Genomic DNA, 27,329 nt, shown 5'->3' with positions numbered 1-27,329 from the left:
AGTGGCATTCATTACATTTATCACAATACATCAAAATTCTCTTCACTTACACGCAACTTGTTTCCTTCCCAGTACTTATTAGACTTTGCCTGACACTTTATCTACTTATTTTTGGTTTTCAGTAATCGTTTACCTTTTGTTCTCATATTGTTGTTTATTTGGGTTGTTTTTTGGTTGTTTTCTTTTTTTAAAAGTGTTGTCACTGAATTGATTCTGACTCCCAGCTACCCTAGAGGACAGAGTGGAACTGCCCCATGTGATTGACTTTTAAGTTAAGTAGAACAAAAGAACTGTACTGCTGCTGAAAATAACAAAGAAATAACAAGTACAAACTTTCTCTTTGGAAGAGAGATATTCTGTCTCTCCATTAAGTAATGAAGAATAATCTTTTCTTAAATAATGCACGTGAAAATGTAAACCGCTCATCCATTTACACATCCAGCAAACACAAGCATTGACAGACAGGCTTTAAGACTGAAGATTTTTTGTGGGGGGAAAGGGTGGGTACGGAAAAAGTGCAACAATGAATGACTGGAAACCCTAAGTCTCTGTAAACTTTCATTAAAAGAAAAAAATTAAAATAAAAAAAAAGATTGAAGATTTTAAAGAAATTCATTAATTTTGAAAATAATACTGTATACCATAATTAATTTTAAACTTTTAAGTACAGTTATTATCTAAAGAAAAATTCAGAACCAATTCCAAAGAGTGGCAAGGTTCTGATTTTTTGTTGTTGAGAAGAAACAAGGAAAGGAATGGCAGACTCCCTTTCAAACAATTTTGGCATGATAAAACATCTAGAGCTACAGGTCAGCTGATAAAGTATGTCATTATACTTTCTAAGAATGATCTTGAGGTCAACGAGATTGATTTTCAAGGTGTTAATTAATGAGTTATATGCTTTGAGGAGTTTTTGATGACAAATTAAGGGAAATTCCTCTATGTAGTTTTCCCTGAGAGACTAGGCAAACAGTTGAAAACAGAGCACAGGTTAGTTTTCTTTCTTTTTTTACAGGTTAGTTTTCATAACAATATATTAACCAAAACTGTCACATGATCTTAATAAATTTTAAAAGCTGGCTTGCATTAGGTATTCAACATTATCCAGAAATCCAGGTATTCAATGTTATATACAGTTATTTGTCAGATCTTAAATAATTTATTATACACTCATCAACATTTTAGTTACTTCTATTTTCATTTCCCTATTTCTAGAAACAATAGCTCATGCTACAAAACATCTCTTGTATACAATTTTCTTAAATATCACTAAACCTAATTTAGTAATGGACAAGATTGAAATTACAGCTGCTACTCTTAGGTATTTAAGGCAAATAATAGTAGCAGCCCACAACCTCATCTCTCAAATTACTTTAAGGCAGCAGAGAGAAGCAAAGGTCTCTTGATTTAAGGTACATGCATAAGTGGAAAATAACGTGCATCAAAGATCAGAGGCTTTTTATAGATGGCTTAGGAAATAGACTAAATACTGTTTAGTGAAAAGTCATGAAATCCAGAGGGAGTGAAATCTTCCATCTACCATTAGCATCAGGTCCTGATTAAGTTCAAAGACTTACAGATATGTGTTGTTTAACATCTACAGTATTTCTGTGAAATAAAACACTGTGATTTGACCTACTGTGTGAACATCCGTGACAAGGGGCTTCAGGGCTATGTGGTGTACACCCTGGCAGCTTCAGCGGCCGACACCATAGGCTTTCTGCCCAGGTGTTCCCATCTTCTCTGCTAAGCAAGGAAGGTCAGGCCACCTGTGAAAACCTGCCTTCACCTGCTTTGCTTGGGAGAGGGCAGTGCACCCCAAGGGCATCTGAGTCAGGCTGGGGAACACAGGGTGCTTATCTTTCCATCTTAGCCGAGGACCACACCAGGCAAAAGGTCAAAAATAGACCAGCTGAGTTTCAGGGAGCTAAGAAAGACCAGAATTTAGTCTGAGACTCTGCCACTTGTAGATGAGGCTTCCGGACCCACAAGCAGGAAGTGGGGCTCTGACTTCAAGAGAGGGTCTGGCATCCAAGCACTCAAAGACACTTGGGAGTGGCGGCCCAGGACCTGCATATATCAGAATCAGCCCATAGAGATGATGTTGTTGTTGTTTAATGCCGTTGAGTTGTAGACGACTCATAGCGACCCTATGAACGAACAGCCTGAGCACTGTTCGTACATAGAGTTTCCAGAGGCAAGCCATTTCGGAAGTGGATGCCGCTCCTGCTTCCAGGCATAGAGATGATAAGCAACATATATACCTGTATAGTCTTGTGACAGAGAAGAACCTAAACAGTAATAGAACAAACAAAACTCTTTTTTAAACAGTCACTGGACAAAAAAAAAAAAGTACACTTCAACTATCCTAGTATCTATTTTGTCCTTATATGAAAAGTTACTTGCCTTAAACAAAGAACAGGGGGGAAAAAAAAGAAGTAAAAACTTGATCTCATCTGCTTTCTCTTGCTATGGACCTTTCCACATGGTGGGTAGGAAAATCTCTGTGGGTGGTAAAATCTTGCTATTTTACTGGCACACATGAACATGCTTCTGATAATATACCTCATCAAAAAGTAAATTCCCCCCAAATTATTGGATCTTTTGGAAAACAGACAAACTCTCAGAAAATGCAAACAAAACTAAAGTTAAAACACTTCACGTTTTCTGCTACATTGTAAGGTGATTTTAAATGGCTCAACCTGTGTTTCATTTTATTAAACAGTACTGATGGCTGTTCTTGCAGAAAGGGGCCACATGCTAGAAGCTGATACACTAGACCTAATTTTTAGTGTCTCCCTTTTTTCTTTTTTTTAAAAAAGGAGAGTTCTTTGATTAAAACAAAAAAAGCCCAAGAAAACAAACTAAAGGGTATGCAGTAGGTGGTAGGTGGTGGGGAAGGCAAAGTATAAAACTCTAAAGTAATTCAGGGCTCAAAAATGGTTTTTCAGGAAAAAAAAAATCTTTTTCCAGGCTTATATACATAAAAATATACCTAAACAACATGTACGTTGTAAAAGAAACCAAAGATAAATTTCTTTGCCAACTCTAATTCTGTTCAATAATGTATCCTAAATAATCTTTGGAGGAAATTCTGGTAAGAGCTCTGCTCAATTTGCAAATAAAATGTTTCTCAAGAATGAAAAATAATAAAACACCTATCACTATAGTTCTAGAAGATATATATCTGATAAATTAATATTTTAAGTTCTTGACATATTTACTCATCATAAATAAAAGTCTATATTATTCTTTGTACCCACAAAATCTTCCAGAGGAAACGTCACAATTGGCCAAAGTTTCATAGGGAGTGGGTGGAGTGATTACTACTGTTTTTCACAATGCTTAATTTTTCATTTGTTGGTTAATCCTGAGTACACACCCATTCCAAGCACGTCTAGAATTCATCAGTCATGATTATTCCTGTTTGTCAGGACAGTTCTTTCAAACTGTGTAAGTCTCAAATAACTTTGCTTGCTACGTATATACATCCCCCATCTTGGAGCTAGTTATCAAGTAAGACAGATCCTGCTATCAGAAAACCTAAAATTTTCCTTGAACTGCTCATAATTCTGTTGTTTCTTTTTTTTTCCTACCCAAGTATGGGTGCTTTGTGTTATTTAGCTACATAGTAGCTACATACAGCGCTTTAAAACTTTAATAAATGATTTGTCTTAAAGGTTAAGCAGTTGATACATAAAAGCTCAAAGATAAAGTATAGACACTGGATCATGTTGCTAATATGTGTATGAAAATTATGTTTACTTTCCTGAAAAATATACTATCATTCATGGTTTCTTAGAAAGGAGGTTACAGAGTATTAACAGTCAAGGTATAATGGTTTGTTTTTGTTTTTTTTTTGTTTGTTTTTTTTTTTTTGATTGTTAATTGTGTAGTGCTTTGAAGCTTTGTTTTATTTAACATTCTTCTGATGACTAATCAGAAAAGTCTTAATACAATCTCAAAGCATGATCAATCAAACCTCTGAAAGCTTGAGACTGGGAAAAATGATCTTAGGGTAAGACTGAGATTCAAAACTAGTGCTGCCTGAGTTCATTCCCACTCACAGTGGCCCCACGTGACAGAGTAGGATGGCCCTCTGGGTTTCCCAGACTGTAAGCTTTCCAGCAGCCAACTACAGGTCTTTCCACCAGAGCTGCTGCGAGGGTCTGACTTGTTGGCCTAGTGCAACACCAGAGTTCCTGAAGATTCAAATTAGGGGTATTATTAAAACAAAGGAAACCCGAGCTCAGTTGTAATGCTTATATAATTCACAAAGTATAACGGGAAGCTTTTAAACTAAAGTACTGAGGATACCCTTTTTAATAGCAAACAGGTTACAAGCAGGCACAGTAGAAGAGACGAACAGTCTATAAGTTTTTGATGCTATATACATAAACATAGTAAAACCCTCAAATACCAGCTAAAGATAAATATGAAATAGTTTAGTATCTTTAAAGAATTTAAAGTATATAAATATGAAATCATGATGGCTTCATTCTATCATTTAGTGAACATTGTATGAGGTATATCACATATACTGTGTGATTATCAAATCAACAACTTCGAAATTGTTTGGCTGTCTCTCTTCTTAACACATTTGAATAAACTATCATTGTTTTTAACTTCACATACCTGTGGAAGATTTTATACCAGGAGGAGAGAAACGTCCTTCAATTTTTTTGCTGTTCTTTGTGAGCTGAACATTCTTAATACTATCTTCATTCTACTTCTACTTTATAGAAGTCTTTTTAGGTTATTTGCTATTTTGTTAGGAGTTTATGTAAAATTAATAACCATAATCTGTAACTCTAGGTGGGGCATAGAAACCACACACCCCCCGCTTCAATGTGCTAAAGGTGACCTGCTGTAAACTCCTAACATATTATGGAATTCTTACTTCTCTCCGAGGGTGCTCTGCTGGAGAGAGTCTATAGCGAGTTTGCTAGTGCCAAGACTCCAGTGGTTTAAATCCACCAGAGACTCCAAGGGTAAAACACAGTCTCTCTCTTTTGCAATTTACAGCCTTGGAAACTTGATGGGATGGCTGCAAAGAGAACGGACTGAATTGGCAGTGAATATTCCTCCTGTGATCTTCTGACAGAAGATTTGAAGGAGTGTTAATCAGATGCAGAGCAAGCTACTTGCTATAAAGTATGTATAGCTATGTCAATTATAGATAGATGTACTAGCATAATAACCAACAGAATGTGTCTATTTATATATACACACACATATACTATCAAAGACGAGATGAAAATAAATATAAGTAGAAGTTTGATGGTAGTGAGACTGGTTTTATTTTAGTTATGATGGTATATAACATGAAGCTAAACTACAAGGAATATAAAAATTATTCCCAATAGTTAATTTACAAAAAATTATCTAAGGCTTATTTAGTAGACCATTTCAACTCAGGACAGTTGGCTGCTATTCAGTATGTACTCAGAGACAAAACTTTAAATTATCTTCTGAATGAATGCCAGGACCTTTAGAATGTTCTTGATTGGATGAAGACTATTACATGGTAAATTATCACAATAAAGTAAGTTTATAATTTGACTCCAGAGGAGTCAACATTGCATTTAGAACTGAGATCAGGTTTAGGAGCAGAGGTGAAAGACGGGCCTGTCCTAATTGTGGCCAACAACAATTCTGCTGAAGAGATGGAAATATACATTTCAAATACTTGCATGAGTTATTTCCTTGGCAGAACTAAAATCCACCTCGCTCCTCCTATTGCCCTGCAATGACTCCCTGCTGGATTTGCACCAAAGAGGCACTGACTGTGTGGGAGATTAACAGTAAAAGGGACTAGCAATTCCTTCATTTGACAAGTCTTGTAAATAACTCTTCCTTCTGAAATGTGCACCTTTTAACACTGTAGAGCTAATTTTTCCTCCCCACCTTCTAAGCAGTGATCTAAATTGGCTTAACGGTTAGTATTTTAATGAGTTGTCATTTCCTGTCTGATAAAGATTCTCACAGTGTTTAACCACCTGTTTCCCTGGGGCCCAACCAATACTAGAGCTTTATTCACAGTGACTCAGAATGGACCTCAGACTCTCAGCCAAATTCAACAATGCCAGATTGCCCTCCAAGTGAAACTGTCTTTCCTCTTAAGGTAGACAGCTCTGAAGAAAAGTGGGTGGGGAGGGACTTATCATGCAATCTTTCTGAGAAAATCAAAGGCCATTTTGGTGACTAACAATACTTGTAGTCTTCAGGCTCTCAGAAACTACAGGGGGGAGGGAAGTAACAAAATTTAATTATCTCATTAAACAAGGAAGAAAAATAATTTGCTAATTACAAATTAATTCTTATTTGAGTAGAAATGTGATGTAGTTATAATACATTTGTGACTGCACTTCCATTTAGATGAGTGGAGAGCTTTAATCTTTCAAGTCAATAGTATAAGAAAAAATTGGAAAATAATGGACTCTACTTGCTTTTAGATATGAAATGTAGTATCCTACCCAAATCAAGTTCCTTCACAAGTTAAATCTTAGAAAGGCATCTTATACTGAAATAAATGCAGGATGAAGATTTGCACTCCCCTAATAATCTAAAGTCGGCTGTCAGAGAGAGCTCTCCAAAGTACTGAAGAGCAACAATCTCAGTCTTGGGACTAGGGTGCACCTGATTTAGGCCATGATCTTTGTAATTACTAGCTATGAGTCAGAAAGCTAGACAATGATTAGGCATGATAGAGAATTGATGCCTTTGAGCTGTGGTGCTGGAGTACTGAATATACCATGGACTAGTAGGAGAACAAATAGGTTCATCACAGAGAGGGTGAGACCAGGCTGCTCCTTGGGGGCAAAGCTTCTGCAGCTTCGTCTGACATACTTTGGACATGCTGAAAGGACCAGTCCTTGGAGAAGGATGTCATGCCTGGGAGGGTGGAGGGACAGCTCAAGAGAAGAATACCCTGGATGAGATGAATTGACTCAATTAGTAAGTTTATGGGGATAGGTGTGTCAGAGACAGTAAGATTGGCACAGGACAGAACAGGGTATAGGGCTGTTGTACATAGGGTCACTATGAGCCACAAATGACTCGACAGCATATAACAACAAAAACTCAAATTTTTTCACATTTATACAAATTTAAAATGACGGTTTCAAGTATCTTTTACTAAGGAGCACTGGTGGCAGAACCTGTAGGGAGTTCCACTGCTTATTCCAAGGTCATGCCTCTCTAGAGGTTCAAATCCACCAGTTGCTCTGCAGGAGAAAGTTGGGCAATCTCTTCCCTCACTGCAGAGTTAGGAGTCAGTTCCAACTTGACAGCAATGAGTTTGTGTTCTCAGGGGTTTTCTGAGGTATCTTTTAAAATTCATTGTGATTTAACCTCAGGATTTGGGATTAAAACTTCTAGAATTTCATTCACATCTGTGCTGCTTTGAAAAGATTAAAACCTCTTTTGTATTTAAGTTATAGTTCATTGTGCCCACAGTGATTTTACAAACACAGGACACCATTCATTTCTTGGTAGCTGAATAGAAAGAAGACCACTGCTTTACCCAGAAACATTAAGTATATAGCTGTTAAAACTTTTCAGCATATTTCTACCACTGGAGACTTTCTAAAAAAGAATTCTCAACTGCTCCTCCATTTGACCATTTGAAATTATTTTCTGAATAAGAATAAGAATAGAGGTAAAAAGCTACTATTAGCAGCTACTCTTTGAAATAAGCTGTAATTAAAGAGATGCTCTTGAAACAAAACCTTGTTTCAGAATGCAGACTTCTGCTGCAGGAGCCAACTATGTATCTAGGCTTAAAAGGAACAAGCCAAATTAGGGTTCTATCATTGCCTGCCCCCCAAAATACCATTTAAAATAGTTTTTAAAGGATTTCAGTTATAGAAACTAACAGCTTTTCAAAGTAACTAATCAGTGGTTTGAAGACCCACTGAATTAAAAAAATGGACTCAGACCCAACAATAAAGAGCCTACAGAATTACCAGTTCAAGGTGAGATAATGCCAAGTTTAATTGCCTTGAGGTCATGAAAAGTGGCTTCATGGAGAAGGGGGTGAGGGAAGTGACACTAGTGATTGGAATGTAATATCATAATTCATAAAAAGAAAAGAATGATCTAGATATTCTAGTCACTAGTCAGGCAGGAAATCACTAAAGCATCAAATTAATCATTAAATTAAGAAGGGGAAAAAAAATCATGATCCTATCCCTCAAGGAACTAAATGTAGGAGGATGAGAACAAAAAACACGCATATGAATTCACAGCACAGAAACACAACACCACCAGCTACATTAGGTAAACTTTCACATATGTGAACAAGGACCGTGGACAGAAGGAATTCACAGAATTCACAAATTCACAGAACAGATGTTTAAAACTTGCACTCTTTTCCAAATCTCCGATTTCCTGTAGATTAATTACTTCACTCTCTTTTATGGTGTTCTCTCAATAACTTCTCTATCTCAGAGTCTCTCAGAATTTCTCAAAATTTTCACTCAATTTCAAAGGAGGGCAACGAAACCACTCAAACTTTTTATCATCCTTCACTTCTTCCCTGTTTTAGGATTTAACTTCTCTGTGCCTCAGTTACCAAATCTTTACAGTGATAGTACATTACAGGTTTTGTTGTAAAGATTAAATAAAGATTTATGTAAAGTATCTAGCATAGTAAGCACTTAATAAATGGTCATTTCCTTCACTCTTCTTTCCCATTTATATTTTGCACCTCTAGTTTTCACTTCAACCTAAAATGTGTAGAAGTCTCTTCTATTAGAGAATAAATGAATTAATTTAGTCAACATTTAGAGACCCCTTAATAGATATATATATATGCAAAGCAAAGACCTTGACTCCACAAATTCTACATAATCGTTGTTGTTAAGGGCTGTTGAGTCGCAGATAACTCATAGTGACCCTATGAACGAAAGACCTGAACACTTGTATAACAACTTTCATTGTTTCTCCAAGTTTATAGTTTCCAAAGGCGAGCTATTTCAGAAGTGGATGCCACTCCTGCTCCCATGCTTGTATGAATCGGGGAGCTCCACCAAACACAGTCCACCATGGGTAACCATTACCACATTTGATACATCACTGTCACAGTGTTCAGCGTCACAGCAACCACGAGGTACCTTTCTACAGCAAATGGACAGACCAGTGCTATACCACTTCGAAGAATGTTTGACCAAAAATAATTAAAACCAGACATGAAGGCTGCAGATTAGTATCATCCACCTTTGACTTGGTAGCATAACTTTCTATCCACCAGGCCCACAGAGGTCTCTCTATGTTGGTGGTGGTGTTGTTAAGTGCCGCCAAGTCGTTGATGACTCATAGCAACCCTATGAACGAAAGATCTTAATAACTGTATACCTTTCATCGTTTCTCCAAGTTCATAGAGTAGGACCCTTTTATCATCACTCTACTGAAATACTCCAATAGTGGTCAACAGTAACTTCCTAAGACAATGTCTATTTCTTAGCCTCATCATCTAGCAGACAAATCCAAGAGCTTCTGCATTACCTGTACTGCCTCCCAACACTTAAAACAAAAGCTGGAAGAGTTTAACATTAAAAGGGAAGTAAGAAAACTACCAGATATATAGGCGAAGGAATTTTCCATGTAAATCACAGAAAGAGGTTATGTTAAAATAAGAGTGGACAAGTGGATCTGAGCAGATGGCGAGTTATCCTTTTTCAGATAATACAAATGTTTGTTAGACATTTCTGTAACTTTTTATGATTTTTACAATGATCAAAGCCAAAGACATTAAGCATATGAACTATTTTCTATTTTAAAATGAAAGAATATATTTTCTTTTTGTAGAAGAAAGAGTCCAGGCTCACATAGCTCATTTTGACCATTTGCCATAAAGTGAGGGACAAGAAACAACATTCAAAGTCAAGCACTTAATTACTCACTGGTTAAAATGATCTCTCTTGCCACAGGCAAGCCCCAATCTGTGAGGTCAAACATCAGTTTAACTCAGAAATAGGAGACAGCAGAGAAGAGCATGGAACATTCTGTATCTGGTAAAAAGTCCCCGCTTTAGCCAAAGCCACCTCCCCCTTCCCCCTCAGCCCTTAAGTTCACTGAATGAGTTATGGAAACTTTCTTGTGTGGTGAAACTGGGGACCCTGGCAATCTGACAGCGAGCCAATGTTCTGCATATGGTTTGTTTCGAGTCATATGCTTAATGTTATTTTCTGGGAATTCTCATCCTGTATTTGGTGAGAATACTGGAACATGTCATTTTAATCATGATTTTGAAGTCAGATTTGGTCACGCTCTTTAAGAAACATGTCCAGGTTTCTCTCCATTTACATTCTCACTAGAAAAAAAAACAAAAAAAACTTACAAGTGTATTTCTAGCTCTAAAGCTCCTTAATTCTTTGGTTTTTATCCTCTGACTTATTCCAAAGTGGATACAAAGACTGAAAAAGACCCACCCAAAAAACACAACAAAACACCCCCCCCAAAAAAAACAACCAAAAGCACACAACAAAAAACTCCCAGCTTCATTGCATACTTAGTCTTTTTTCTTTACAAATTTCTCTGCCTACCTGCTACACATACTATAAACCATAAAGCTCCCTACTCCCTTCAAGGTATTTTCTGCATTCTAACTTTCCAAAAATACGTAACAGATAGATAAGATCTACTCAGACAAACCAACTCTTTGATCTGGTAAAAGATAATGGAGTTCTCTTTTTCCCCTAAATTAGTAACAATGGCAATTGTTTGCCAGACTTCTTTTTACCTCAGTTTGGGAGTAGGGAACTATTTATCCTTAAAATAACATTCAATTTTAGTGGAGGGCTTAGAATCTCTCTGGGATCATAGTACTGTCATGCAATGACATATTGTACCAAGGAAAAAAAACAAAAAAAAAAAACACCTGCTACAGGCCAAAAGCACACTTGTGATAGCATGTTTAGCTGGGCTATTCAGACACAACACTGAGAGTGCTTTTGGGGTACCAACATTTCCTCCAGTCATTTGCAAGGCATACAACTCTTCTGTGAAATTAATACTAAAACTGAACCACTTGGGATGTAACTTATAATAATAACAACTCTTCCTAGCAGCTGAAAAAATGAGCATGCTGACCTGGCCCATTTTGTATCTGCAGTGTTTCTGCCCAGGTTTGGCACCAGGCAGAACTATTATGAGTTTGGCTGTCTTGCTTAAATTTGATTTTTCTTGTGTTCACCTTTACCTTCTTTTATGTTGTCTCTCTCATCATTTTCTTCCCCCTGCCTTACCTGTTTTGTACTAATGAATGCTCAAAGAAGCACTGCTCAACACAGAAAAAAAAAACTGAAAATAATCTAAAAAGATGAATAAACTGTGATATAATTACCTGACATTAACATATGTTGTTATGTGCCACTGAGTCACTTGTGACTCATAGCGACCCTATGTACAACAGCCCTAAACTCTGTTCTGTCCTGTGGCAATCACACTGTCTGACACTCCCATCCCGATTACCCCAGTAACTGAATCAATCCACCTCATAGAGGGCTTTTCCCCTCCTGCGCTGTCCCTCCTCCACCCTCCCAAGCACTGGTCCCTCCTTGCAACATGTTCAAAGTATGTCAGACGAAGCCTCAGAATCCTTGCCTCCAAGGAGCCACCCGGTTTAACCCTCTCCTGGACGAACCTGTTCGTTTTCTTAGCAGTCCATGGTACACTCAATACTCTTCTCCAGCATCACAGCTCAAAGACATCAATTCTCCTTCTATCCTCCCTAGTCATCCAACTCTCTGATGTATAACAAGTGATTGCAAAAACCATGGCCTGTATCAGACACACCTTAGTCTCCAGAGACAACATTGCTCTTCAGTACTCTGGATATATTAACATATAGCAGTTAAAAAATAGTACTATGAAACATTCAAGCATTACAAAAACATTTACGTGAAAGTCCCAGAAAATTACAAATAGTATGAATTTTTTTATAAAAGTAGCATAACTAAAACAAAAAAAAATATTTTCTAGGAATACATACAAAACTAATAGAACCGTAAGAAAGAAAATAATGAATATAGGAGTCAGATAATGATGATCTTGTATGAAGGTTGAAAGGGGACTGGGATTTAAGGGAAACATTATTTCATGTGATTTGATGTAGATTGTGAATTTTAATTGTGAGTAGGGCATTATGGGTACTTACAAAGATTCTCTTTTTTAGTCACACTAGCCTTGTGGAACTTAAGAGTTCTATGGATCTTTGGGTTTTCTTCAGTCCTAACTCTCCTGCATACTAGTTTTGAGATTCCTAACCTCACTAAAATAAGGGAGAAGAACACTCATCATTTAGGGCTGCAACAAAATTATGAAAACAAATACAACAAGTCCACTATATTAAAACAAAACAACAATTATCCTTAAGAATATGGAGCTCTGGTGTCCTAGTTGTATAATCTCAAAGGCAGGTGGTTCAAATCTACCAGCTGCTCCACAGGTAATCTCTGTGAGATTCACTGCCTCTAAAAACCCACTGGAGGGTCAGTTATGGGCCAGTTTTGACTCAATGACACACAACAACAACAATTCCTTAAGAGTTAGCTGATGTAAGGCTTTGTCCTGGTTAAAGCACTTCAATGAACAGAGAGAATACAAGTACTCTGAGGTCAAATGGGCCTTTTCTCCAACCTCCCTGAAAGCACAGTAAAGAATTATTTAACTATCTTTTCATCCACAATGAGCAGAAACCTCAAGAAAATAAAATGTGAGGACACAGGCATTATCAAACTTGAGACAAAGGCATTTTAAAAATTCACAAGCATTGGAAGAGTAACTCATTAGTATGAGTGTATTTCAATTGAACTGTAAAATATTTGGTAACAAGACATTCTTGTATGACTAGAAAATATAAGATTGTGAGTACTCTTCTGAACTGGAAGAGAAAGCCTACTCAAAGAAAACAGAGCAGAAACTTGAAAACAAGCTTCAAAGTACAATGCTTCTAGATTCAAAGAAGGCCTCAGTACAGAGTATTTGACGGCATGGCCAACTAGAAGTGGATGCCTGTGGCATAGCGCACCTTTAAATGTTAACTTTGTTTTGCTCAAAGCATCTGCTGCCTCTACTATACCACTCCCTAGCTGTCCTTACTATAGGGACTCATTCACTCTTTGTTTGCCATAAACCAAAATCAATGCTGCCAAGTCAATTCTGACTCAGCTATAAAGCAGAGAACTGTCACATAGGAGTACTGAATAGCCATGGAATGCCAAAAGAACAAACAAGTCGGTGATGGAGAAGTGCAAACTGAGTGCTCCTTAGAGGCAAGGATGGTAAAACTTCATCTCACATACTTTGAGCATGTTATCAAGAGGGGGCAGTCCTTGAAAAAGATATTATGCCAAGAAAGGTGAAGGGTCAGAGAACAAAGGGAAGACCCTCAACAAGATGAGATGACACAGTAACTATTACAATGGGTTTAATCATGGTGACCATGAAGATGGCGCAGAATAAAGCATGGCTCTGATCTGTTGTTCACAGGGTCGTGATAAATTGTGGTCAACTTGATGGCACATTACAACAGCAACAACAATGGTTAAGGAAGCCAACTGTCGCATTTTTCCTCTCAGAACAGTTAGTTCTTAGATTCAAACCAGTGTCCTTTGCTTTAGCTGTCTAGTAAATACGCCATCACCAGGGTTTGTCTGCCATAGGATCTCATACTGTGAAACCCATGTGAGGAGTTTAATTTTACATCATGTTCTCCAAATTCTGCAAGATTCTGCCTTTGATAGAGTGCAGCCTTACCACTTTTTAATTTTATTTTAGTGGAAAATATTTTAGTTTTTCTTTTTTGACAGATTTCTGCCTTATGTAAGTTCTGGCTTTCGAAGGCTTTACTGTAATTTTATTTTTAATTTGAACTGTCACTGCTTTTTTCCTTGTCATGATTTTCTTCCTTGCCATGTTGTTGTTGTTGTTGTTATGTGCCATCAAGTCGCCTGCGACTCATAGCGACCCTATGTGTAACAGCCCTAAACTCCGCTCTGTCCTGTGCCAATCGCACTGTCTCTGACACTCCCATCCCAATTATCCCAGTCACTGAATCAATCCATCTCATAGAGGGCCTTCCTCTCCTGCGCTGTCCCTCCACCCTCCCAAGCATGATGTCCCTCTCTAAGGACCGGTCTCTCCTCACAACATGTCCAAAGTAAGTTAGACGGAGCCTCAGAATCCTTGCCTCCAAGGAGCCATCCTTGCTATAGCAAGTCATTACTCCCTTAGTTATGATCTTACCTCGTCAACTTCTTTCCCAAGTAGTATATTAAATAACATAAAATATCATCATATTGAACTAGTTTTGGGTTTTTTTGTTTTGTTTTGTTTTGTTTTTTGTTAAGTGCTTCAACTCGACTACAAATCTTAGCTGTGGGTTGTTGTTAGTTACCACTGTGTTGGAACCAACCCAAACTCCAACAAGTTTTCAGAGACAGTTAATGCACTGAAGGAGACTGCCCATGTTTCATCCACGGGACAGCTCTGGTGGCCTAGTGGCAAGGAGCTGCAACTACAATCCCAGAGGCCAACGGTTCGAATCCACCACATGCTCTGCCGGGGAAGGAGGGACAATCTCCTCCTGTACCAGTCAGATCTGATTTGACGGTACACTCACAAAAATATAAAAAAAAGCAAAGCTCCACCTTTAGGTTAGCACTGTAACGTCTTGTGGACTATGCTACCACAACTCCCAACTCACACAAGTAAACATAGAAATACAAGTTTAAAAATAATTTAGTGTAGGCTCTCTGCTCCTCGTTGATCCAGATTGCCCTCTCTTCTCGTGTAGCCTCAGCTGCATCCCTGAGACTCGATGGTGAAGGCTGGAGTAAATGGATTTGGCCGCAATGGGTGCCTGGTTACCAGGACTGCTTTTAACTCTAGTAAAGTGGATGTTGTTGCCATCAATGACCCCTTCATTGACCTCAACTACATGGTCTATATGTTTCAATATAAATCCACCCATGGCACTGTTAAGCCTGAGAATGGGAAGCTGGTCATCAATGGGAAAGTCATAACTGTCTTCCAGGATCCCGCCAAGTTGCTGAGTATGTTGGGGAGTCCACTGGTGTCTTCACAAACTTGGAGAAGGCTGGGGCTCACTTGAAGGGTGGTGCCAAACAGGTAATCATCTCTGCTCCTTCTGCCAATGCCACCATGTTTGTGATGGGCATGAACCATGAAAAGTATGACAACTCTCTCAAGATTGTCAGCAATGCCTCCTGCACCACCAACTTCTTGGCTTCCCTTGCGAAGGTCATCCATGACAACTTCAGCATTGTAGAGGGACTCATGACCACAGTCCATGCCATCACTGCCACCCAGAAGACTGTGGATGGCCCCTCTGGAAAGCTGTCATGGTGTGACGGTTGTGGAGCTGCCCAGAACATCATCCCTGCATCTACTGGTACTGCCAAGGCCATGGGCATCCCTGAACTGAATGGGAAACAGCCTGGCTTTCCATGTCCCCACCCCCAATGTGTCAGTTGTGGACCTGACCTGCCATCTAGAGAAAGCTGCCAAATATGATGACATCACGATAGTAGTAAATCAAGCATCAGAAGGTCCCATCGAGGGCATCCTGGGATACACTGAAGACCAGGTTGTCTCCTGTGACTTTAATAGTGATACAACTTTGATGCTGGGGCTGGTATTACCCTGAAAAACCACTCTGTCAAACTCATTTCCTTGTATGTCACAGCAACTGGGTGGTCAACATAATGAATGGTTCACATGGCCTCCAAAGAATAAGAGCCCCTTAGACCACCGGCCCCAGGAATAGCACTAGAAGACTGAGACCCTCAGCTGCTGGGGAATCCTTGCCCCAACTCGATCCTCCCACACACTGAGAATCTCACATCCTTGACACAGTTTCCATCCAGTCCCCCTGAAAAAGGAGAAGGGCTGAGAGAGCCCATCCTGTCATGTACCATCAATAAAGTACACTGTACTCAGCTGAAAAAAAAAATCTTTTAGTTTATAGGACAGACAGTCCCCTAGAATTGTCCTAAAATGTCAGTATACCATGCCTAAAACATTCTGATTCAGGCAAAAGGCAAAGCCTAAGAAAGAACAATTGTAAGACTAAAATACGGTCAGAGCAGTCAGAGCCATGTCACACGGAGCATGACAAGTCTTATTAATGAATACCAGTGTTATCTTAAACAATACAAAGTTTCAAAAACAGGAGAAACTAGGGAATAAGAACACTGTGGTGACAAGCTCAGATTAAACATTCAAAACAATTACTGTGACTGATCAAAGAGGGTCAAATTTAAGAGTGAAACTAGACTAGACATGAGTAGAGGAGCTGAGTAGCTAAGTAACGTAACTTGTAGAAATTTTAAAATCTGAGGATAGATGGAATGATGTTGTTGTTAGGTGCCACATAGTCCATTATGGCAGAAAGGGACCCCAAATACAATACAATGAAACACTGAGATTGTGTCATTCTCACAATCGCTGCTATGTTTGAGCCCACTGCTGAAGTCACTCTGTCAATTCACTATCCTGAGTGTTTTCTTTTTTTTACTGTCTCTGCTTCTTCTTCTTCTTTTTTTTTTTTTTAAACTCTGCTTTTTTTAAGCATCATATCCTTCTCTAGACACTATGTGAGATGAAGTCTAGCCATTCTCCCTTTTAAGAAGCATTCTGGCTGTATTTTGAGACAAATCTGATCACTCTGTAGAATAAACCAATCTTATTACAGATAAAGGAAAAGGGATGAATTTAGGGAAGTGCAGGCACTGCCATTCTTCAGTATGTGTTTTGTGTGGTAGCGTTAGCCATGTGTCCTTTCTCTCAAAAGTATAGCAGTAATCTCTAAGAATAGAAGCCTTCCTTAAATTTAAAATATAAGTGGTAAGAATATTCTTACCTCCTCTTTAAATGTGAACTATGATACTTATAAAGTACTACATTTGTAAATATTTTAGTGCTTAGTTTGGCAAATCTCTATTTTCCAACTCTTTTGAAGCAAATTAGATTCAATAAATAAGCTGTGAAGTTGCTTAAAAACATAATCTCAAATTGAAATAATTAAAATTTTATGCAAAAGTTATGGTCCATGTTTATAATTAGAAAGTTGGGAACATGGCGAGCTCTGGTGGCCTAGTGGCAGGAAACTGCACTGCAATCCCAGAGGTGCGCGGCTCAAATCCACAAGATGCTCTGCTGAAGGAGGAGGAACAATCGCCTCTTTGCTTTTGGACAAATATTACCTGTTTAGACCTCTCATGAATATTACTACTTATATTATAGGCTAATATCTTGCTTCACTGAAAGGAGTAGCTTTAGCTCCAAGTTAAATGGGTAATATTTAGGGTGGCAGTAAGGGGATTCTTTCAGTCCCTAATAGTTCAATAATCTTAGTCTTGGTTTTTCCTTTTTTTGTAATAACCCTGATTTTTCTTCTATTCTAACTGGGACCGCTACTGTACCTCTTGTCAGTGAGGTTGACACTAACCAGTTCTTTTGCTTCAAGGTAGAGGTGCTATGTTTTATGTGGATCATTAATCCAAAGATTCTAACAGTCAAGAATTACATGATTGATCCAAGGCTGACTTAAAATCACATAAGGATAATATGAGTTTCATTCTTCCCTGTTAAGGGCAAGAACAGGATAAAGGATTTCTGCTTCTAAAAAATTATGAGCTATTATAAAAATTCTACTCTGAGGGAGCTCTGAAGGCCTAGTGGCAAGAAGCTGCACTGCAATACCGAAGAATCATGGTTCGAATCCACCAGACACTCCGCTGGAGGAGAGACAATCTCCTCTTGTGCCAGTCAGATTTGACTCGATGGTATGTGTGTGTTTTCTCTCTCTCTCTCTCTCTCTCTCTCTCTCTCTCTCTCTCTCACACACACGCACACATACACACACTGGTTCATTATTCATATTTCTTCCTATTCAAACAGTGATAAGATTATTATTAGTCACTTAAAGGATTACTCACCCTATGAAAGACACCATCTGTTCCACTATGTGTTTGCTGAATGTTACTATCACGAAGATTTTCTGTAAGAAGAAAAATCTCAAGTTAAAACATTTATTCTTATAAAAATGCATATATAACAATCCTAGTAACAATTGAAAAGGTGAAGTTTTTATTCCACTGTCATTTTAAAAAATTATTTATTAATAAAATAAAAGGCATTATTGGAAGAAAGTTATTATTTGGGTCACAAAATGCTACTTTGTATTTGAAAGAGATTTCCCCCCCTCCCCCCAAGCATTGTTCTACTATTACTAGGACACATAACCACGTCTGAGGAAAATATGAGTCATGAAACCCACAGCAGGAAGGGAATAGTGGACATTCCACATGTTCTCTGTGTCTGAGAGTGGTGTTTACAACACCACGGGTCATGAGTTCAGATACAGCTCCTCAGCTGTAATGAAATCAAGCTGATGACTTCGACAGGAGAGGCCTGTGCTAAATCTGATTCAGACTATTTTGAAAAGACTGTGCATTCTTCATATAAGGCATTTTTAGTCTCAGACATTCAATGATCTTGGGCTTTCAGAGTTAAGACAAAAGCTAGCTGTCGGATGGGAGACATTTCTAGTTTGGTGTAAACAAAGGCCAAAACCCCCAGTTCTTGTGGAGTTGATGCTACTTCATGGAAACCACAGGTGTCCTTTATAACATAAACGTGTTCCACAGGTTTTTAATGGCTGATTTTCTGTAGAAATAGACCTCCAGGGGAGCTGTGGTGGCCTAGTGGCAAGAAGCTGCACTGCAATCCCACAGGCGCATGGTTCAAATCCACCAGATGCTCTGCTGAGGAAGGAGGGACAATCTCCTCCTGTACCAGTCAGATCTGATTTGACGGTACACACACACCAAAAAATAATAAAATTAAAAAAAAAACAAACAAAAAACTAAACATAAATAGACCTCCAGCCAGGCCTTTTGTCCTGGGAAGCATCTCTGGGTAAACCTGGACAATCGAATGAGTTTCTTGTCTTGCACCTTATGAATAGTATCAGGGAACTCATTACCAAAGCACTCTACACTGAAGATACTGAAAACTTACCGATGCATGATTAAAGACACCTTAACAGATAATAGGTAGGAACTCATTTCAAAAAGTGTTATACCAAGTTCTTATGCATAGTTAAGATCTTTCAGAGAAAGATGAAGTACGAGAGAGAGAGAGAGAGAGAGAGAGAGAGAGAGAATAGACTGTTGATGTCATTAGTACTAAAAACATGTTATATAGATTTAGAAAAAAGAGCGGCCACATTTCATTACGTGATTAATAAAAGACTTAAAAAAGGTAATTATTTAATTTAGCTTTACTAGATGAGCTGTGGTGCTGGAGAAGAGTATTGAGAATACCATGGACTGCTAGGAAAACAGATTTGTCCTGGAAAGGGTTAAACCGGGTGGCTCCTTGGAAGCAAGGATTCTGAGGCTCCGTCTAACATACTTTGGAAATGTTGTGAGGAGAGACCGGTCCTTGGAGAGGGACATCATGCTTGGGAGGGTGGAGGGACAGCACAGGAGAGGAAGGCCCTCTATGAGGTGGATTGATTCAGTGACTGGGATAATTGGGATGGGAGTGTCGGAGACAGTGCAATTGGCATAGGACAGAGCGGAGTTTAGGCCTGTTGTACATAGGGTCGCAAGCGACTCGACAGCACATAACAACAACAACAAGATGAGTAAAAATGTTCTGATAATACAGTAACACTTTTATTCTTTCTCACCAAATTCCTGATAACCAACACTTTCCTGCTTTGTTATTATTTGTTATGCAATTATTTAAATCTATGTATTCGAAGGATTCAAAGTGGAGAAGAAAGAAAGAAGATTCATAGCAATGGTCTTCTTTAAATCCACCTATAATGAATCTCAGTTCTGGTGGCCTAGTGGTAAGAAGCTGTGCTGCAAGTGGTTCAAATCCAACAGCAGCTCTATGGGATGAGAGGCAATCTCTTTCCATGCAATTAACCGTCTTTGAAAACTTACCGGAAAATCAGCTATGGATTGGTTCCAACTCGATGGAGAACAACAGCATAATCAATCTCAGAAAAGTGATTACGTTAGACTATTAAGGATTAGACTATTAAGTATTAAGGGAGAATACTGATAATGATGTTTTCTTAAACAATGTCCGACTAGCCAAAGAGGCTCTGGCAACTTCATGACAGGTGTACACATGAAAATAAGAAGGAATTTTAGTTATTATTTTATGGAATTTTTTAAAAAAACTACTTAATTTTAAAAAGGTATTCAGCTATCTGGATAAAAAAGTAAACATAAAGATGGCAGAAAAATTTAAGTCAGTTATAAACTATGATAAGCAACTGAATATTATGATGCTAAGAAGAAGTAAATATTTTATTTGTATTCAATGGCACGCAACAAATTAAAGGAAACTAGTGCTGGGTGTTGAAAAAGGTGCAGTACTGGACTCAAATACTGCCCTGAAAGGCTGGCAGTTCAAATTTACTCAGAGGTGCCTCTGACAGGGCTCATGACAAGCTTCTGAATGGTCATTTCTTGAAAACTTTATGGAGGTTTTTTCCTACTCTACACACACTGAGCTGCCATTGAGGTGGAACTGACTTGATGTGGCAATTAACCACAATTATGTAATGGATACTAATCCTACTGTGTTAGAGAAGCCAAGAGGCAAAAGTCCTTGCCCTCAAGTAGCTTCTATATTCCTTTGAGTATGTGTACATATATTTGGTGGTAGACAGAAAGGCAGAGGTAGTAAAAAAGTAGATGTGAAACATAATTCTGGTGTTGTCTGGTCTAAGGTCCCAACTAAGGACGGAAGTGAATCTGTCCAAGTAGAAGGGTCCAGTAGAAGGGAAAATCCTTATGTGACATACAAAATCTGAAGTAAAATCTTAACAGATAGCAAGATTATGTACCAAGAAAAATAAAAACATGTAACAAGGAAAGTTAGCTTTTGAGAAATAAAGTAGAAGAAAATCAATTTACTAGAATGTTAATGGAGTTTCTTCTCTCCTCCCTCGTTATTTCAGAAATGGTTAAATGTTTATATTACTCACTAAAATTACTTACCCAAAGATTGAGAAATGTTTGTTGCCCAAAGCTACATCTGGATGTACATCAAGTGACATGCCTTTACAAGTATGTCACTATGATACAATAGAACATAGCAAACATACCCCATGGTCTCAGTGGAGTGAAGGACTTAAGATTTTTTTCTCTTTTGGTGGATTTTAGCTTTCTTTTTTCCTTTCTACATGGACATGTGGCAAGAAGGTTAGCTTAACAGAGTATGAGTTCCAAGGTCTTAGGTAAGTATTTTACCTAACACTCAGTTTCTTTACTTATGAAATGTGAATAAAAAATCTCACAGAATTACTCTTACAAACTACCTAGCATATGTCCTGATAAATAACACAGTAAGCCCATTCCTTTCCTTAAGCAGATAACTTATATCTAAGGAACCAAAGCATTAGAATGCTAAGAACACTGAACTTGAGCCAAAAAGACTTACGTTTAAGTCTCATGGGTGAACTAGTCTTTCTTTTTTCAGTCTATAGAGTTGATTCTGATTCAAGGCTACTCTGTTACATATCAAGTAAAACGTAAAAGGCTGAGTATTGGGCAGCTCTAAGATTTTTTTTTCTCAAGCAGTGTTCTAGGTGGATTTAACTGCCAGCCTTTCCATTAGCATCAGAGTACATTCACTGCTAATTACCACCTAGGGATGCTTAACAACTCTGGTAAGTAACGTGCATATTAATTGAAGATTTACAATTATAAAATAGAGTGTGAAGCAACATACAAAAAATCAGCATTATTGTAACTTAAAAAAATTTAATAAAAATGCTTAGAAACGTACTTATTTTAATTTTCTGAAATGAGAAACCCTACATATTATATATCTTATCAAGATAGCATATATTTAGGTTAATAAATTTTACTACAATGTGTAGAAAGTTACTATATTCAAGTGGTGTACAGCAGAATATATAAAATATATGTATTTCTAGATAATTTCCTGTTATAAGAGGAAAGAATAAAAACCTGTTATTGTTTCTTTGGTACTAATAATTTCAAAGGACTTCTAAGAGCTAAACAATAGCTAATCCTATTTTCTCACAGAAAGAAAAAGATTAAGAAAAAAAATTTATGTTCAACTATTTTGAGAAATAATTTATACATTAGAGAAATTCTTTCATAGTATCTGTTTTAAATCTTTAACCAAAGTAACCAGTATAAGATTTGTGCTCGTTTCACTTAAGTGTTGTTAGGTGACGTAGACTTGAGCAATTTATAGAGACCCTATGAACAAAAGGTCTGAACCCTATTATATCCTGCACCATCCTCACACTTCATGACATACAAGAGCCCATCGTAGCAGTCACCTTATCAATGTACCTGGATGAGGGTCTTCCTCTCCCTTGCCCATCCTCCACCCTTCCCAACATCATATCCGTCTCCAAGGAATAGCATCTCCTAGCAACATGTCCAAAGTATGTGAGGCAAAGCCTCAACCCTGTGAACTCTAAACAAAGAGGATGGTTATAGTAGTATAGTGGTAGAGCCGAGACTGGAAATCAGTTGAAAAGAGGAAAATCAATAACAACATTGTTTAACAATTGGAAGATGGAAAGTACATAGCTTGAATGGTGGAAAGTTGGAAATTATTAAAAAAAAGTGGAGCAAGGATGAAATGTGAAATGGAATGCATGAATATGAACATACTAGGCATTAGTGAGATGAGATGAACCAGCTTTGGCCACTTTGAATCAGATAATCATAGGGTATACTATGCAGGCAATGAAAAACAGAGGAAGAATGATGTTGCATTCATAGTCAGAAAGTCAATTTCAAGTTCTATCCTGAAATACAATGTTGTGAGTGATAGGATAATATCCATATGCATACAATGAAGACCTATTACCATGACTATTATTCAAATATATGCTCCTATATTTAGAACCAAAGAGGAAGAAATTGAGAACTTTTACCAAATTTTGCAGTCTGAAATTGACTGAACATGCAATCAGGATACATTAATGGTAACTGGTGACTGGAATGCAAAAGTAGAAAGCAGTGAAGAAGGAAAATATGGGCCAGTGATAGAAATGAAGCTGGAAACAGAATGATTGCATTTTGTATTTATTCATTGCAAATACCTTTTCTGAAAGACACAAAAGACGACTTTACATGTGGATCTCAATTTAAGTGAGGAGAAATATATTCCTTGAAGGAGGAAAAATATCATCTCGACATTTTAGATGCTTATTACGGTAACAGAGTAGAATATTGGCTCAATGAACCTATTCTGAAGACTCATCAACATCTGTGTTATGCAGATGACACAACCCTGCTGGCCGAAACTGAGGAGGACCTGAAGCGCTTGCTGTAGAAGGTCAAGGACTGCACCATTCAATATGGATTGAAGCTCAACATCAAGAAAACAAAGATTTTTTTCACCACTGGGCCAAATGGCAGCATCATGATAGATGATTGAGATTGAGAGATTGAGATTGTCAACAGCTTCAGTTTGCTTGGCTTTACAATCAACACTTGGTACCAGCCGCCAGGAAATTAAAAGATGAAAGGGAAAGTCTGCTGTCAGAGACTTCTCCAAAGTACTGAAGAGCAACAATGTCAGTCCGGAGACTAAGGTGTGCCTGGTACAGGCCAGGCCATGGTCTTTGCAATTTCTTGCTATGCTTCAGAAAGCTGGACAACAAGGGATGATAGAAGGAAAGCTGATGCCTTTGAGCAGCAGTGCTAGAGAAGAGTACTGAATATACCATGGACTGCTAGGCAAACAAACAGGTTTGTTCTAGAGTGGGTGAATCCAGGCTGCTCCTTGGAAGCAAGGAATTCTGAAGCTTTGCCTGACATACTTTGGACATGTTGCAAGGTGGGATCAGTCTTTGGAGAGGGACGTCATGTTTGGGAGGGTGTGGGGACAGTGCAGGAGAGGAAGACCATCGATGAGCTGGACTGATTTAGTGGTTGTGATAATGGAGATAGGTGCGTCTGAGACAATAAGACTGGCATGGGATAGAGCAGGGTTTAGGGCTGTTGTACACAGGGTTGCAGGTGACTTGACAGCACATAACAACTAACAACATTATACACTTATATAGTTATCCTCAAGGTTGTGATAAGAATTGAAACCAGCAAATTTTCACTTCTTTAATCATAACCCACATCTCCTTGCCCCTTAGAGAGTCCTTTCTTCCTCATTCTCCCCCATAGAAACATCTGGCTGATTTTCGGTAAAGGATGCTGGTGACATGAGAAAAAATACTATATACAGTATGTGAAAGGAAAGAGTATGGAAAGATAGTGTTTTCTCAACAATATTTAGTAAATAAATTAGAGTTCTTTCACTAAATTAAAAATGTTGTGAGCTTTCCTATACAGGAACATCACGTTGGGGAAAAAGTCTTCAGATAGTTTTATAAGGCAAAAGTAAAATAAAGTGAAAGTGAGAATGAAAGGAGGAAGCAAGGGAGAAAAGCCAAGGAAAAGAATTTCCTAACATGGATGAAGAACTCACAAATTTTCAAATGATGCTCCTTGCTTTAATACCTAAGAGCAAGCCATCAAACAAAAAATAAGTAAATGGTCAAGTGAAATATGTTCCAGTCCCTCATTAAAACTATGTAGGGAAGTTCAGCATATAATTACCTGAATGTGCATTTTAATTATTGCTTTTCCAATCAAGGTTGCACCAAAGAAGGTCCAGAAAGGTACAAGAAAGTGTCCACAAGTTATTCCAGCTAAATCAAACAAAGGATTTGGAATCTAAGAGAGAGAGAAAAAAATGAAACAGATTAATATAATAAAAATAATAATTTACATTGATATGTAACATTCTAAATTACCTACACTGTAAAGTTAGCCATGGGTTCTGTGGTCAGTATCAAACCATTAAGGATGCAGTGAGGTACATATTATAATATCTGTAAATTAGATCATACTAATTTCAATTAAATATGTCTACACTGTAATTGAGCTTTAACTCGCTTATCTAACTCGCTTATGGTTAATGTCTTTTAGAAGATATCTGATCATTTACTGGCTATCTTCTACTGTAGATATGAATGATGAAAGAATTTTAAAACTATCCCGCAGAAGGTAGGGTTCTAAAATCTTCAAAAAGAAATGAGAATATTAAGAAGTATTCAATTCTTTTAGACAAATATTCATGTAAATGAATAATACATTTATAGGTAGATTAGCTTACATTTTTCTTTTGAACTGTTTACTGTGGTTTAGGTGAAAGTTTACAGAGTAATTTAGTTTTCCCATCAACAATATATATACAATTTGTTTTGTGGCTGTGCTTTTATTATTCAATATTTTTAAAAAATCATTATTTGTGTTTTATATGAGAGCCCAAAGCTGTGGGGCCACTTGAAAGGAAATCAAGAATGGAAATGTGAGAACACACAGATGCAGATGTTTTGAATACCCAGTTCCAGACAAAGAAGTGGTTCATAACAAACACCTTTTCCAAACATTTCTACATTTCTAGAAGGCTAAAAGATAGTTTCAAATAAAAAGAAGTCACAAAATGTTTTTGAGCACTTCAGACATTTTTTCTTCCATACAAGTATACTACCTTGTGGCAGTTGGCTTAATTATTTAAAAGACAATTTATACAACTTCATTTCCAAGCTTTCAGAGAAAATCTTAGATGTTTATATAAAAAAAAAAAATACTTGTCATTATGTTCTTTTAAAGCAATCCCTTGCCTACATCAGAATTAAAGCATACTTTTTTAAACTAACACTTGGATTCAATAATACTGGGTTTTTTAATCCAAATTAAAAACTTTGTTCCTTACAGTTATATAAATAACAGTATTATTTGACTGTAGGGCTTTGAACAGGTTCAGTCTGATTCGGTCATGGCTGACATGTGGATGAGCCTGTCAATAAAGTGTTTATTGTTGCTGTCAAGTGCTACTGAGTCAACTACGATCCTTAGTGACCCTGTGAACAAGAGATGTGAACCTTCTTCTATCGTGCTGTCCTCATGATCTCTGCTATGCTCAAGCCCAGTCTTAACAGTCACCAGTGAATCCATCTTGCTGAAAGTCTTCATCTCTCTCTCTCTCTCTGATCCTCTACCTTTCACAGCATGATGGCTTTTTCTAAGTACTGGTACCACCTGCTAACATGCAGAGTGAAATGAAGGTTCATCACTGTTACCTCTAAAGAGAACCCTGGCCACAATTCTCCAAGGTAAAATATATTGTTAGGTGTCCTCAAGTCGACCACAACTCCTAGCAACCCTAAGAACAACAGAGCTGAACTGTGTCCTATCCTGAGCCATCTTCATCCTCTTGCCACACTTGAATCCAGTGTTATAGTCACTGTGTCAATCAATCTTGTAGGGATCTTCCCCTCCTTCGCTGATGCCCCATTTCCAAGCATTATGTCCTTTTTCTATAGTTTAACCAAAATGGTAACCTGAACTGGAAAATTACAGGTCAAAATTCTGCTAGAAATTGAATCTCCCTCTCAGAAAACAAAAGCAGAATGTGCACTGCAAAGCAATCAAATTTCTTGACCACCTTAATTGAAAACAGTAGTGTCTGGCTCCAAGATGGTGACAGACCATCTGTGAATGTGTGGAGTGCACTATGGTTCTGGCAAGAATTCAGTGTCACTCATAAGACTTCTTAATGGACTCATTATACCCCTGCTGAGTCTCTCATTCCACGGTGCTGATTCATTATATGGAGTCATTACATCAATTTTAGAGAAGAAAAATGTGAGAAAGGTAGGTTAAGCCATTTACCTAGGATAAAGAATGGAGCAGAATTTGAACTCAGGCAGTATGAATCTAGTCTTTATTTTTAGTCTCCAATCTATGACACTGTTATACATTAAACTTCTCTGCTCAATTCCATTCAGTTAGGGTGCTCTGGGTCTAAGGGGTTGTGTTGCCCATGAAGAGGCTTGTGATTAGAATCTAGCAGCTGCTCCGCAGGAGAAAGATGGGCAATATCCTTCGGTGAGATTAACTGCCTCTGAAAAATGGCTGGACGATCAGCTATGGTTGGGCGGTTCTGACTTAATGGTACATAATGTTTCAAGCAATTTTCTCACTACATTCAGTTTTTCTTAGAAGAAAGACTGTATCTACCACCACTTTTCTTGATTTCTACAATACGAAGTTAATGAGTCCTAATAAAAATGGTTGTCAAGTATTGAAGCAATTGTCTTGGCAGTGTGTTAGCAATTCTGCATATATTATCTTCAATTTTCAGAGCACTTTTGCAAGGAAAACCTTGCTTCATTTTAAAAATGAGAAAACTGGCTCGAAGAGTAACCTGACTGAATT

The 27,329-nt window shown here is 37.8% G+C and overlaps 1 protein-coding gene across 3 annotated transcripts in view; it reads right to left on the bottom strand.

The window, feature by feature from the left end:
* VMP1 (vacuole membrane protein 1) overlaps window positions 1-27,329 on the bottom strand; it is a 106,819-nt gene that overhangs the window by 3,272 nt on the left and 76,218 nt on the right. For all 3 annotated transcript variants that reach the window (XM_006899442.1, XM_006899441.1, XM_006899440.1), the window contains 2 exons: window positions 24,663-24,779; window positions 17,967-18,028 (listed from right to left, as the gene is read on the bottom strand). In XM_006899442.1, coding sequence (XP_006899504.1) covers window positions 17,967-18,028; window positions 24,663-24,779 — 179 coding nt within the window. The remainder of the gene's footprint in view (window positions 1-17,966; window positions 18,029-24,662; window positions 24,780-27,329) is intronic.

The sequence above is a fragment of the Elephantulus edwardii genome, unplaced genomic scaffold, assembly GCF_000299155.1.
Source record: "Elephantulus edwardii isolate Elephantulus edwardi_28Jun2011 unplaced genomic scaffold, EleEdw1.0 scaffold00257, whole genome shotgun sequence".
Taxonomy (NCBI): domain Eukaryota; kingdom Metazoa; phylum Chordata; class Mammalia; order Macroscelidea; family Macroscelididae; genus Elephantulus; species Elephantulus edwardii.
This window is presented reverse-complemented; position numbering and strand designations above follow the sequence as displayed.